At 36.9% G+C, this 14,764-nt stretch overlaps 1 protein-coding gene across 6 annotated transcripts in view; it reads left to right on the top strand.

Moving 5' to 3' along the window:
• Positions 1–9,202, top strand: part of SCG5 (secretogranin V) — a 72,045-nt gene extending 62,843 nt beyond the window's left edge. For 4 of the 6 annotated variants that reach the window (XM_007479999.3, XM_056810227.1, XM_001380789.5 and 1 more), the window contains exons 5-6: positions 3,765–3,821; positions 8,658–9,202. In XM_007479999.3, coding sequence (XP_007480061.1) covers positions 3,765–3,821; positions 8,658–8,753 — 153 coding nt within the window. In that variant the 3' untranslated portion in view covers positions 8,754–9,202. The remainder of the gene's footprint in view (positions 1–3,764; positions 3,822–8,657) is intronic. The other 2 variants (XM_007480001.3, XM_056810228.1) reach the window with 1 other exon arrangement.
• Positions 9,203–14,764: the final 5,562 nt, after the last annotated feature.

The following is a 14,764-nucleotide window of genomic DNA, read 5'->3' as shown; positions in this document are numbered from 1 at the left end:
ATTAGTGGAAAAGTTTCCACACTGATACTACCTGAAATCACAGGTCTGACATACACATTATGATTATTTGTACAACATTATTTTTAACTCCTTAGTTTTAGGGATTATTCTTTACATAATTCTTTTTTTAAACTCTTCTGTCTTCTGCCTTAGAATAGATAATATTAAGTATCAGCTCCCAGGCAGAAAAACAGTAAGGACTAGGCAATTGTGATTAAGTGTCTTGCCCAGGGTCACACAGTTGGGAAACGTCTGAGGCATTTATATATTTCTTTAGTTTACAAAACACTTTGCATATATTGTGTCATTTGAGCCACATCACAATCCTCTAAAGTAGGCACAGCAGGTAATTAAGACAAATGAAGAAAGACAATCTTAGGAAGTTAAGCAATTTTCCAATCATCAATGCCCAATTAATAAGTGATAAAGTCAGGATTTGAACCCTGGTTCCTGGCTTTTAAGTGCACTCCTCTATCCACTGCATCTCTAAACTAAATATCAGTGTTTATTTTTCCCTTTCATTAAATTAAAGGCACAGGTTATTCAGTTTCCTTTGTAATTTTCCCCAGTGTCGAATACGTAGTAGGCATCCAGTAAATTTTGACCAGAGAGCTTTAAAAAGGGATAAACTAATATGTCTTTTCATTATTTATATTTCACTAATGTCTTCTGGGAGGCAATCATACCTACAAAAGGGGAAGGAAGAATTGCTCTGCCAGAAATAGCTAGTACACTCTGATTTAGTCTATGAGCTACTTTTTGGTTACTCTCAATCCGGGGCTCCTGTACCATTGCACCCAACGCATGGTAATGGGCATATCCTTGCCGTGACCCTGCTCACACTGGATTCCTCCTCCCTGTTTGCAGCTCCATTTGATAAACCTAGCAGATCACTAATCCTGGGAAAGTGACTTTCTGCACGACTGTCCCAAGATTGGTGTTGAATCACTCATCAAGCCCAAACTGGTGTTGAAGTGAGTTTAATAGTTCAGTTTAGAATTGGACTAAATGCTTTTTGAAGTCCCTTCCAACTCCAAGATTTTGTAATTATACATCAGTACTCTGAACTGTCAGAAGAGGAGGGTTCCCTGAGGAAAAGCTTCCAAAGCTGGAAGGCTCACTTACTGAAAAATGCATAAGGCAGCAACTCAGAGAGTGACTCCAAAAAAACCATAATGCTCTGTATGTAGCATTCTTTCTCAGTGGAAATAAACTCATTGACCAATGACTTTCCTTGTTCTAGTATCCATAATTTCAGAACATGATGGAGATTTCCTCTAGTACAGGGGTTCACCAACTGGGAATCCCCAAATTTGTTTTTTAAAAAACATTTTTGGATAACTATATTTTAATATAACCATCTTCTTTTATAATCCTTTGTACCTCATGCATTAAAAACTTTGTTCCAAGAAGGTTTTACCAAACTGACCAGGGGGTCCCATGACATAAACAAGTTAAAAACTTCACTCAAGGAGAATATTCCCCAACGTAGATTCTCTAGCATATTCACCTCAGCTGAAGCAAACCAGATGTCTAAGTTCTTCAGTGAAGGATCAGAAGCCTCTGCAAGAATCTGGCACCTGCCATTTCCATTAAAAGTATCCTGACTTAACCTGGGATGCTTTAGCTCCTGAGAGGAGGATTGCTTAGCCTTCATTTGGTGTTGTCTTTCTGCTCAATCTATCTCTCTTACAATTCCACTGCCTATAAAACAGTTACAGTAAGGGTTACCTGGGTCCACCCCTTGAAGCTTAGAATGGACCCAGGGTGTGAGCACATCCTAGTGACAAAAGTTGGAGGACTCTTGGACAGACCTAGGGTGAATATGAGAGTGATACTTGGGAAAAGAACTAACAGACCGACTGCTTTTTGGAAGCTGAGAATGGTAGCATCATAGAGGTAGAGTTTGAAGGGTTCAATCTCAGAGATTACCTAGTCCTACTCACTCACCTTACAGATAAGGAAACTGAGGTTAAGTGACTAGCCAAAGTCACACGCAATAGGGAAGAAGTTGTTGTTTGGGGGAATCACAATCTCACGCAACAAGGTGGCTTCTAGAAATGCTGCTGAAGTAGAAAACCAGAAAATTAAAATTCACTAGAATTCATTTTAATCTTCTTCCATCCCATCCCAACCTTTCCTGTTCTATTTCATTCCATCTCTTCCACCCCATTCTATTTACTCAGCAGGTTCATTGGTGCCCCATTTTTGTAGGATCAGCTGTCATGTTGGCTCCCCACTTACTCCGGAGCCATGAATTTGGCTCTATGGCACAGATCAAATAAATCCCATGCTCCCCTGAGGCACAAAAACAGCCGATGTAAAGGATGTTTTCTGCCTCGTTGTGTTAACACTAGGCCCATTCTGGGCATTAAGAATAGCATCGTATCCACAGAAAAGGCAACCTTCAAACAGCAAAATTAAAGGGCCCCAGAGTATGATAGGCTTATTTCTAGAGGGAACAATCTCCATGCCTGCCTTTTCTCTCTTCAAATATTAAATTGAACTGTTCCCCAAGAAAGCCTACAAGTGTGACCACAGCCAAGAACATCCCTTTTTGGCAGATGGAAGGGCTCTTTGCCTTTCCTTCCCTGGAACAGCCTCTGTGCATAGTTGAGGTTGGGCAAGAGATATGTATTGTGAATCAGGGAGATTTTAATGAACATGAAAAGTACAAAGCTCATTTTTTGGCACTTGTCATTTTTGTCTCCACTTCTATTATTTTTTAAAAAAATCTTTGTACTCAAACAACTCAAAAGATACAAGCACAGGATAAATTTGTATGTCACCAAAACTTTATGCTTCACTTCCTTTATCAAAGTTAAGGAAGTTTATTTAGAATAAGATGAATCACCTCATTTATACTTTATTTTCCCTTCATTAAAAAACCAAACTAAACCAAACAACATCCAACGCAAACACCACCAATTTTCCTTCTCCCATCCCACTCACAGGTTAAGTTTTCTGTCTTTTATAATCATAATCGAAGGAAAAATCTGTTGAGCATGTGTCCTATATTCTCGAGCTTATTCAGCTCCACTATGTGTTTGAAATATAGCAATATGTGGAAACACTTATACAAACTGTGGTAACAGAGTTTTTTTTTTCTTCAACATAACTTTCCTTTCTGCCAAGAAGTTTTTTTTTTTTGGCAGTTTTTAAAAGGTTCACTCTATTAAAAACGTTATGGACCAAATGGTTTTCTTAGTGTCTTTACTGGGGGCATTAACTTAAAACTACAGACGCATTGGTTGCAGAAGCCATGATGTTGAATTTATTTACTTGGAGGATGGTTACAAATAATCAAACACTACACCCCTGGAGCAATTAGCTTATGTCATTTGTTAAAGGAGAATTAGAAACCATTCTTCTCTCTTCCTCTACATGGCCCCCCTCTCAACCCCCAAACATCCAATGGCTGATTCCAACCATAGTCATTTCATGGGGAGGCGCTAGATCCGTGCTAAACTAGTTTCTAGTGCTCATATTTTAAAATGTATTTTCCTATTTATATGATTGTTGATGACACTCCTGGGCCCCTGGGCACTCCAAAGGACTTTATTAAAAGCTGCAAAACCACTAACTTTTCTCTTGTGGTTTATCTTTCTGACACGACATTCTTTTCATCTAGTTTTGTTTCCAAAATATGTGTATGCAAATGTTCACGGGACACACAGAGGATTTATTGCTTTTAAAATAGACATTCACCAAATTTGATCCATACTTCTGCATTTGTTTTTTTCCTCTCTTCCCCTCTCCTCTAGAACAAGAAGCTTCTTTATGAAAAGATGAAAGGTGGACAGAGACGGAGGAGGAGGAGGGTAATCTACAATCAGCTGCTTGATTGTCATTTTTCTACGTGCTGTTGTTTGAAGAGGGTTGTTGACAAATGTGGAGTGTTCTTATGTTGTTCTTAAGCAGCCTGAGAGTTTCATCCTATGCACTGATGAAAAATTAGGAGAATGGTCCTTGCTGAAAGTACATTCCAGGGTCTCTGATTGACTGCCAGAACTTTAAAGTACAGTATTAAGAACCAGAGGCCTCCTAACTGCTAGAGTTTCAATTCACTGAAAATTCATTAAGCACTTAACCTGTTTCTAACTTTGCTGCTAGGTACTGTGCGAAATCCCAGGAAAGCCCCCCAAATGGACTTTTCCCAGAAATCTTTGATAGGACCCAGCTATTTGTTTTTCTATATGAACAGTGCCTGCAGTCTCATTGGGGAAATGGTGTATATGTATGAATCACTCCCAAAATAGGAATGTAAAGTAAATGATCACGGGCTAAATTCCCTGGTTCAAACGGGAATTTATGTGAGCATTTTGTTAAAGAAGCTAATTTCAGCCGTTTCCTCATTCCTCATTCCGTTTTCTTAGACATCCTCCTGGCTTTTCCAGACCAGGTTATGGTAAGAGCTATTTTCATTTGCCACCTGTCGCATGGATCTCCGTTTTAAGATTTCAGCACCATTTCCCCACCTTTGCCATCCAACACGACAACTCAACCCTTTTATTCTCTTGGTTGACTGTTAGGATATTTTCTTGCAGAGAAATGACTGGACGTGGGCTTTTCAGGAAATTTCCTTTAAGAAGCTCCCAAGCTGAACTGGTAAAGCTTTGCCATCCTACTAACACTTGACCCATAAAGGATTTTCATAGTCTATCCATTCTCCCTTCCAATTGGATGAAGATACAACTATAACTAAGTCAACACCAATTTTGTGTTGAATCTTTAAAAAGTAAACAAATCCAAGCTTATCACATGGAAGCGGTTAATTCATAAAACTCCAAACAGTTGGGCCCTATCATAGGTTTGGGAGCTGGACCATAATAATTGCAAGTTGTACTGAATAATATTGTCCAATCCATTGCATTAATACTGACAAGTTTTCCTTCTTCTGGCCTTAAAGTTGTACAGCCTTTCCAGCTACCTCATTTTCCCCCACAGTCCCACATCACAAAGCTCTAACCTTCTGCCTCAGAATGAAGAAGTGTAGAGACTCTAAAAGCAGGATTTCTAGGAGGGACTCCTAAAATATGGAAAAGACAGAAAAATATCTTGTCTGGGAAAGTTAACAGTCGTATTCAGAAGCCTCTGCAATTTGAGAATAGATAAGGCTGCCTTTTGTAGTCTTGTAGTTAGAAGTAGAAAAGGGCCCAGGGATTAGTGACCCCAGAGGAACACACAGAGTTAGAGGCCCCTTCATTTTTATAATTGTGCCCGTAAATGGCCATTAAATGGAGATTTACCAGCGAGGTGTCCATCATTTCCATTGCCACTACTCCCCATGATACAGAAAGGATATCTGCAAATGCCAGTATTTGTTCTGCAGTAAATAACTCAGCCAAGGGCCTCAATTTTTCTTCATTCCCTGTTCTACCATCCCCTCCGACTTGATTCAGGGAATGCCAGTGGGCGACTATTTAGGATATCAAAATTTCAGGACTTTGGCCTAGGTTTATATTTTAGCCTCGGCTTCCTTCACATGGAAAAGGCCTAGAATTTATGCTACTGAAGGTCAATTTGACCCAGTGGTATCAAGTACTGTCTGTTCTCCTGGAGCATAAAAAGATCAAGCCCTCACGCCAGAAGTATTGGGTCTCAGTCCTCTTGGGTAACAGAAGTTGCCTTCCCTGTAATCAGTACTCAAATGGCCTTCACAATCTGATTGAAGACTTTAACCATCTCATTAAGTCCGTGATTCAGAAAGAAGAAATTCTGGACTAGTTTAAAAGCAAGACTTCTCCCAAAGAAATTTAGCATCGGCTTTGGGTTTCCAGACAAAAAAATCAAGAGAAAAGATCTAATTCTTATTTTTGTTCCAGAGGAAAGAAAGAAAATGTGAAAAGAAAGCAAACACCCTAGTCCTGATTCTGGCTCATTAACTCTATTTGCTATATGACCTAAGACATATCAAACTTCTCTATCTCAATCCTTCTAGCTATGAATAGGGATGAAATTCCTGTTCCATATTTCCTTTTACCCATTACCTCTTACCTCAGTGAGAATTCATGACAGTACCTTTGTTTCTTTAGAAGAAAGATGCTAGATAAAAACAGAGGACTATTGATTAATTGTTGTTATTGTTAAGAGGAAAACTGAACTCTAAGGCTTGGTTATCCACCAAATGGCAGCCTATTCTAAAATTTAAATTGTCTTGGATTTTAATGATTCTGTGTTTCCAAAGAATTATAGCAACAAATTATGGTTTCCAAAGAGTAATGAATGGTAAGGCAGGCTTAAATTCTGAATCAGCATTTATTAGCTATGTGACCCTGGGAAAATAATTTAATCTGTGTCAGTTGAAGTGTCTGGCACACAAAAAAAATGCTTACTTTTTAAGGCTTGTTGCCTTACCTCAATTTCCTCATCTTTAAAATGGGACTAATGAATAACTCATCCCTCACTTGTGAGAATCAAATGAAATAGCACATAAAGCAGTTTGGAATCCTACAATGCTATATAGATGTGTTATTTAAAAAATTTTCCCTCTCTTTTTTCATATTATGCCGACCCTATGAGTCTTAGAGGATATAAGTTATTATTCTCATTTTACAAGTGAAGAATTTGAAACTCAGGGAAATTGAATAATTAGCACAGAGGCATAGAGTGATGGTGCTTACACATAATAAAAATAATTAAAAGTTGATGTTTATATAGCACTTCTGGGTTTACAAAGTGCTTTACCTACATTATCTTATGTGAGCCTCATAGCAGACCAGTAAAGGAGGTCTTCTTTTTATCCCCATTATGTAGATGAGAAAAGCAAGAGATTAAGTAACTTGCTCATGGTTACAGGGCTGGCAAGTATCTGAATTGAACCCAGCTCTTCCCGATTTCAAATCTAGTGTGTGCTGCAACCCATTATGCTTTGCTGTCTCTTACAGTGTGATACTGCTTTCCCAGCTTATGTCTGCTAGTCCATTTGCTGGATCATAAAAGCTAGTTTTAACAGGAACTGAACTATTCTCACAAAGAGAGGCACTGAATTGGAGTGGAAATTTTGGGTGGTTTAAAAAACATTCAAATAAATCCACTTTCCTTTTTCTCTCCCTTCCTGTTATTTTTCCTGTTCCCAGCCTTCTCCATCTTTCCCTCCCTTACCTCTCAATATATATGACACTTCCTGGGTCTGGGTAGATGGAGAAACATTAAAATGTCACATAAAAACCCATTGCCAGTAGTAATCTCCCTAAACTTCCATCTTAGTCCAAAGTGCTGCATATGGTTTAGATGAGACTTTATGTGATCGTCCAAATCCGACCAAACATGCAGACTTTTCATTAGTAAAACACTTTTCAATCAACCTTTAAATATCTTACTCACTGTTCAGTCTTTATACATATTCAATTAATATTGGAGAGCTCCCCTTTATTTAGTCTAAAATGTATTTAAATTCACCAGGGAAGATGGCTTCCCAGAAAGTGACTTCTAAAAAAATTGTGTATTACCCTTCATGCAGGAATTTCCACAAATTTCAACCAGGTTGGGGTGTTTCACTTCTGAGCCCATTCTCAACTTGCTTTGAAGTAGAGCCCTAATAAGAAAGGATGCAGTGTTAACAGGAGAGCTTGAAAACCTTCCCATGATTGAGGCATTTTAGCTGTCAGATGATCCCCCAATCTACCATTAGGGGAGCATGTTTAGTTAAGTGCTCTGAGTGAGCAATAGCACCTCCAGATGAAGTCTTTAAAAAGGAAATGCGGCTTTTTGACCGACATGGAGCCCCATCTGGACACAAAGCCCTAGCAAAAGATTGCCTCAGTGAGTCTGTCCATGTGAGTTTCATGTGTAACTGAATTGCTAATGATTCTGGAATCATAAAATCCCAAAGCCCCTTTCTTATTTTTGTTGGGGCATTAGAAAGACTCTTCAATAAACAAATATCTTCAAAAGCTTTTGCAAAAATTGTACTTCCTGCTAAAGACTATAATGCAAGGCTTTAGTTACTTGCTGGAACTCCAAATACTACAAAAAATAGATGTGAGTTGGAGCAGCAATGGAAAAAACTTTGACTCATTCAGCATACCACCAGATGGAAGCATTACAGAATATAGAAGCCAGCATTGGACATACAGGCTCCTCCCAAAGAGTATAGCTTTTCAATTTGACCAACCACTATACAACTGCCCTTCACAACTATTTAGTACTTGAATGGAAAAAAATGATTATGACAATGAAAAAAAGTCTCTTCAGTAGTTTTTGAATTTTCACATCAATTCTGGTGTGCTCTTAATATTCTTCAGAGCTATTTTCTCAGGAAAGTACTTGGTAAATTAAAAAAAAATTAAATGAAACCATATACAAGAGCATAGCATGAGAATTTTCACACACACACATATATACATGTGTGTATATATATATGGATCAGTAGGTAGGCTACTGGAAAACTTTTTTACCCAAGTACTCATGCTGCACTGACAAAACAAATCAGATTATTATAGAGGGGAGAGGATGGTTGTCAGCTATCCCACAGGTCTAAGTTAGAAATGTAAACTCTAGCACTCTGGAACAATAATTCAATCAATGATCCAGTTTATTATCTATAGAGTCATTTACACATGTAATGGGCATATCATTGTCCATTGCTTCTATATTTGTTCCTGTGCTATGCATAATCAATTCTTATTTATACCATTAAACTATGTATTTTTCAGAATGTGAACCCCTATCTTCAAGGGCAGAGACTGGACAATGTTGTGGCAAAGAAGTCTGTGCCTCATTTTTCAGATGAGGACAAAGATGAAGAATAAAGTGAAGAAAACGGAAGAAAACAGATGCAGCCCATTAGATCACAATATTGCTTGTGTGTATTGACTATTAAAACCCTAGTGAATGGCAGCATGTTTATTATTTGTGTAGTCATCGATGAAAAACAGCTGTATTTATGACATTGTGTTGTCATAGATAAAGAAAAGATTTCTCTTCTTTCTGTTAAATTATGGTAATGGGAGCTTTTGGGTTATTTTGTTTCAGGCCTGGAGTGAGCTTCAAAATTAAAGTGATTTTGATAGCTAGTGTATATGTCTACAGTCATAAAAAGCAAGACCATAAAATTTATTCAGTTTGGTTGCAGTTTAAATGGTATTTGGAGCTCTAGTTTGATAACTCTTATTGTAAAAGGCAGAGTTTGATTTTAATTGTTTAGTTCATGAAGCCCTTGGGCATTGTTACACCCCAATAAATATTATTTTACTCATGAGGAGTAGCTGATGCTTTCTACTTGGTTCTATCTTTATAAGCAGGGCTAGAGACTACTATGTTTATAAGGTTCTTTAAAAGTGTACTTGGTAGGTAGGCTTACTTAGTCTTCATCCTGCTCTTCATTGACTTAATATGGCAAGCTTACAAAGGTTTTCCCCTGCCCAAATGACTGAAGAGATGTGCAGCTTGCTTTCAGGTTAGATCACAGAAGTTTACAAAATGATTTGAATAAACATATCAGAGAAGGAAGTAATTTGCTGGACTTATGGCATCACTTCTGTATGTACTTCTTTGATTTCTCTTCTGCATAATGGGGGTTGACCTTCTGTTCAGTTTTGACCAGCAGAAAGGCAGCTGAAATAAAATCCCTCAACTAAGAATTCATGGTTGATAAAATAAGGGAAAGTCGGGCACAGTAGAAGTTCGCCTTTATTTTTATGAGAGCTAATTACAAAGGGTTCGTAAAAAAGAATATATGAGGTACATAACTTAAAATTCTATCCAAGAGAATTCTCTCAATAATGACATTCTTCAAAATATTTTAAAAATAATGACATTCTTGGATTTAATTCCTAGGAAAAATTTTGCACATATAAAAAAATGATTTATGAAAACAGAAAAGAAAGCAGTGACTTGATGAGAGGCAATAATGGTTCTTTAAGAGTACATGATACTAGATTTACCATATTCCATTTTTTTGTCATGATTACTATAGTGATAGATTAGCAGAATGCCATAGACATAGTAAATTGGGAGTTAAGGCATTTGAAATAATTTCTCATGACATCCTTGTGGAATAGATAGTGATGTGGGTTTTTACTTAGGCAGATTAGGAACTGGATGAATGATCAGACTGAAAAAATGGAGATTAATGGGTCAATGTCTACCTGCTAGTAGAGTGCTGCAGGGCTTCATGATTGGTCTCGTGTGAATAACCACTGGAATGAAAGCACATATGATGTACTCATTAGATTTAGCTAATATTTGGAATGATAGAATTAAAAAAGAATTATTTAGATCCAAATAGGATCCAAAAAAGTATCATTGAAAAGTAAAAATCTGATATATTAAAATTGAAAAGGGATCAACAAAAACCCTATGTTTAGACTAAAAATATTAGTGTCAGAACACCTGAGATCAAATTCCAGTTTTACCAACTAATATCTCTTAAGAGCTTGGGCAAATAACAGCTTTTCTGAATCGTTTTCTTCATGTGAGGGGATTAGATTAGATCACTTGAATGGTCCTTTTCAGCATTAAATTCTATGATACTTTACACAAGTAGAGGACAGGAAAGCCATGGTTGGGTAATAAGTCATCCAGTTATTTTTATTTTCAAGTATACTAGCAGCTAGTGTAAATTAATAGGCTGAAAAGGCAGTGCCAAAGACTAATGTAATCTTATAGAAACATAATCTTAGGTAGAAATTCTGTTCAAAATGAAGGAGGCAATAGTCCTACTCTGCAGAGCCCCCCATCAAATTAGATCTCAAGTCTTTTGTTCAGTTCCTGGCACCATGATGTGAAAATGTCACTTATAAAAGCATTTGCTTGTTGATTTGATTAAGAAGCCATCTAGTCTACCTAGCACTGAGGTCAGGGAAGGTGTTTAGATAGAATTCATGAAAATCACTGATTCCACATATGAACATGCTGGTTTCATTTTCCAAAAAATTTTTTTATAAGTATCTTCTTTTTGATCTCAGGGTCCCAAAGGGATATGAGTCTCCCTCATCCATATTCTTCTCTTTTAAGCCATTCTGGATGATTTCTGATTTATCTTAATTGTAACTTTCATTTAGAATTTTTGTTGTTGTTATGTTATAAAAGATTAAATAAAACATTAAACAAAACATTTTTTTCCTCTCAGAAACAACATACCTGGACTATCGCTAATGAATTATATTGCTATAGCTTGGTTTGTGATGTATTTCAATTCAGCAAAAATTTGGCATAATGAGGGGGGAAGCTGGGTGGCTCAGTGGATTGAGAGCCAGGCCTAGAAATGGGAGGTCCTAGGTTCAAAACTGGCCTCAGACATTTCTCAGCTATGTGACCCTGGGCAAGTCACTTGACCCCCATTGCCCAGCCCTTACCACTCTTCTGCCTTGGAGCCAATACACAGTATTGACTCTAAGTCAAAAGGTAAGAGTTTATTAAAAATTTTTTAAAAATTTGGCATAATGAAAAAGATTAGCTGACTCATTATCAGCTTCTTGTCCTGACTGCCACTGACTAGCAGCTCCATGTTCCTAGGTAAATAATAACTTCCCCGGGTCTTAGTTCCTTTCTTTTTTTAGCCCTCACCTTCTGCCCTAGAATTAATACAAAATATTGGTTCCAAGGCAGAAGAGCAGTGAGGGCTAGGCAGTCAGGGTTAAGTGACTTTTCCAGAGTCACACAAGGTAGGAAGTGTCTTAGGTCAGAGTTGCACCCACAATCTCCTATCTCCAAGCCTGACTCTCCCTACCCTGAGCCCCCAGCTTACTCCTCTTAGTTTCCATCGTTGTAAAACCAAAAACTTGGACCAGATGACTTCCAAGGTCTCTTCCATCTCTAAAGTTCCATGATTTACTTATTCATTTATAGTTATTATCATCATTGCTATATTTTGGCACCAAGCTGGATAAAAATATAAATTAGTATATGTGCCATTCAAGTGTTTACAGTCCTTGGAAATACATGCAGAACATAAATAGCTATAGTATGATGTAGAGTCCCTCTGCACCTTGCCAAAATCCCATTCTGTGTGAAATTTATTGGGCAGAATAGAGAAAGATAGCAGGGACTCCTGACTTACCTTGGATACTCTGGTTTCTAGCAAATTCACAAGTGATAGGAAGGTGAGAAGATGAGTGGTGAACATGATCATTAGGTCATCTAAAAAACAGATGACAAGCACTAGAATAACCTATCTTGCCTCCAAGTAGAACAAGTCCAAACCTAGCTACATGGCAGACATTCAAATATTTTCTTACATTGAGGTCCCTCTCTGTAACTTCCACTCACTGCTCTTATTTCTGCCCATGTGGGACCAGATAGAACCAATCTAAACCCTTCTACCTAGTAGCCATTCAGGCTACCCCTTTCCCAGTTCCTTCACTTCAGCCTTGAGGGATGACATATTTGTCAAGGGACCTTGGTTATAGCAATTTTTTTTAATTCTGTAAAGAAGGTAATTATGACCCATTGAACAATTCTGAGAACCAAGATATTATGGTGAACAGAGCTTACTTTGATATTTCAGGAATGCATGATTCATTGATATGTGTGTTTCTTCCACTGACACAGGTCACACCATCAAACTTTTAATAAATTGTCTTCTTAAACTGCTCATCACCAGGTGGCCCACCTTTGTTGGAAAGCTTCTTTATAATTAGATTAGTTCTTGGATGACAAACATGGATGCCACATGGAGAAATCTTTCTTGTTTATTGAAATTTGCTAGTGCTTACAATTCAATAGCATAACCTTTCATAAGCCTAGCCACTTTTTGTTGTTGTTCCATCAGAGTTTGCATTCCACTGACATTTCCACATTTTGTTATTGAGCATGTACTGTTTGTTCAGCCACATTTCCTCATTCTGTATGTATACAGTTGATTTTTAAAAAATCTAAATGTAGAACATTATGATTTTCACATACATTTAATTTCACTGGACTTGACCCACTATTCAGTGGTTCTCAACCTTTCTAATGCTGTGACCCCGCAATACAGTTCCTCATGTTGCAGTGACCCCCAAACCAAAAAATTATTTTGGTGGCTACTTTAAAACTGTAATTTTGCTACAGTTATGATTTGGAATGTAAATACCTGATATGCATTATGTATTCTCATTGCTACAAATTGAGAGGTTGAGAACCGCTGCTGACTAGTCTAAATTATTGAGATAATTTAAAATTTTCATTTCATCCAACATATCCTTACCAGAGTCATATCATCTGAAAATTTGACAGGCAATCCAGCTCTGCTTTCATATGTCATTAAACAAACTGTTAAGCAACTCAGGACCAAGGACAGATCCCTGGGGAATTCCATCTGATTACTCCCTCCCAGTTGACATTGATCAATTAATTTCTATTAGATAGCTTGAGAAAGGCAAAATATAACATCCATACCTATTAGAAATGCTAGAAAGAATAGTAATAAATGGAGCCTTTATCAAAGTGGTAAGTGTTATCTATCTAGAATCAAAAGCAAATATTATCTGTAATGAGGATGTAAAAATAAGCCTCTTTAATATGATCATGGGTGAAGCATGACTGTCCATTATTACAACTATTCAGTATTAGAAATATAGCTACAACAATAAAGTAAGAAAATGAAATTTAAGGAATAAGAAGAGGTAATAAGGAAGCAAACTATTCCTCTTTGCATATGATTTGAAGGTATACTTAGAGAACTCTAAAGAATTAACCAAAAAATTAGTTGAAACAACAACTTTAGCAAAGTTGAAGGATAAAAAATAAATCCACACAAATATTCACTTTTTTATATATTACAACCCTCCCCCAGCAAGAACAGATAGAGTTATTCCATTTAAAATAGCTGCAAGCAATGTGAAATACTTGAGGGTTTACCTACCAAGTCAAACCTAGAAATTATATGAGCACGATTACAAAACATTTTTCACACAAATAAAACTGGAGAAATATTAATTGCTCAAGAGTAGGCCAAGCCAACATAACAAAAATGACAATTCTACCTCAATTATTTAGCACCATACCAATAAATGCACCAAAGCTTTCTTTTTGTAGATCAGAAAAAATAATAATTCATCTAGAAGAACAAAAAGTCAAGAACATCAAGGGTATCAATAGAAAAATATGAAGGAAGGCAGTCTAGCATTATCAGATTTTGAATTATATTACAAATTGGTAATAATCAAAACCATCTGGTACTGGCTAGGAAATAAATCAGTGGAATAGATTAGGTATACAGCACACAGTAGTATATGACCATAGAAATCTAATATCTGATAAACCCAAAGATCCAATCTTTTGGAGACAATAACTCATGATTTTATGAAAATTGCTGAGAAAACTGGAAAGTAGCCTGACAGAAACTAGGCACAGACTAACACCTCACATCTTATACCAAGATAAGAAAAAAAATGGATGCATGATTTAGACATAAAGGGAGATATGAGCAAATTAGGGGAGCATGGAAAATTTTACTTGTCAGATTTATGGATAAGAGAAGAGTTTATGACAAAACCAGAGATAGGAAAGATTGCAGGAAATATAATGGATGACTTAAGTTACATGAAATTAAAAAGCTTTTGCATAAATAAAATGAATGCAGCCAAAATTATAAGGAACACAGGACTTAAGAAAGACTTTTTACAGCAAGTGTCTCTAATAAAGGCTTCATTTCTCAAATATATAGGGAGCTGAATCTAATTTATAAAACTAAAAGCCATTTCCCAATTGATATAATCAAAGCATGTGACCAGGCAGCTTTTAGATGAAATCGAAGCTATCTTTAGTCATATGAAAAAATGTTCCAACTCATTGTCGATAAGAGAATTGCAAATTAAAATAACCCTGCAGTGCCACT

The sequence above is a fragment of the Monodelphis domestica genome, chromosome 1, assembly GCF_027887165.1.
Source record: "Monodelphis domestica isolate mMonDom1 chromosome 1, mMonDom1.pri, whole genome shotgun sequence".
Taxonomy (NCBI): domain Eukaryota; kingdom Metazoa; phylum Chordata; class Mammalia; order Didelphimorphia; family Didelphidae; genus Monodelphis; species Monodelphis domestica.
Note: the sequence above shows the minus strand (reverse complement) of the source record. Positions and strands in the feature narration are given on the sequence as shown.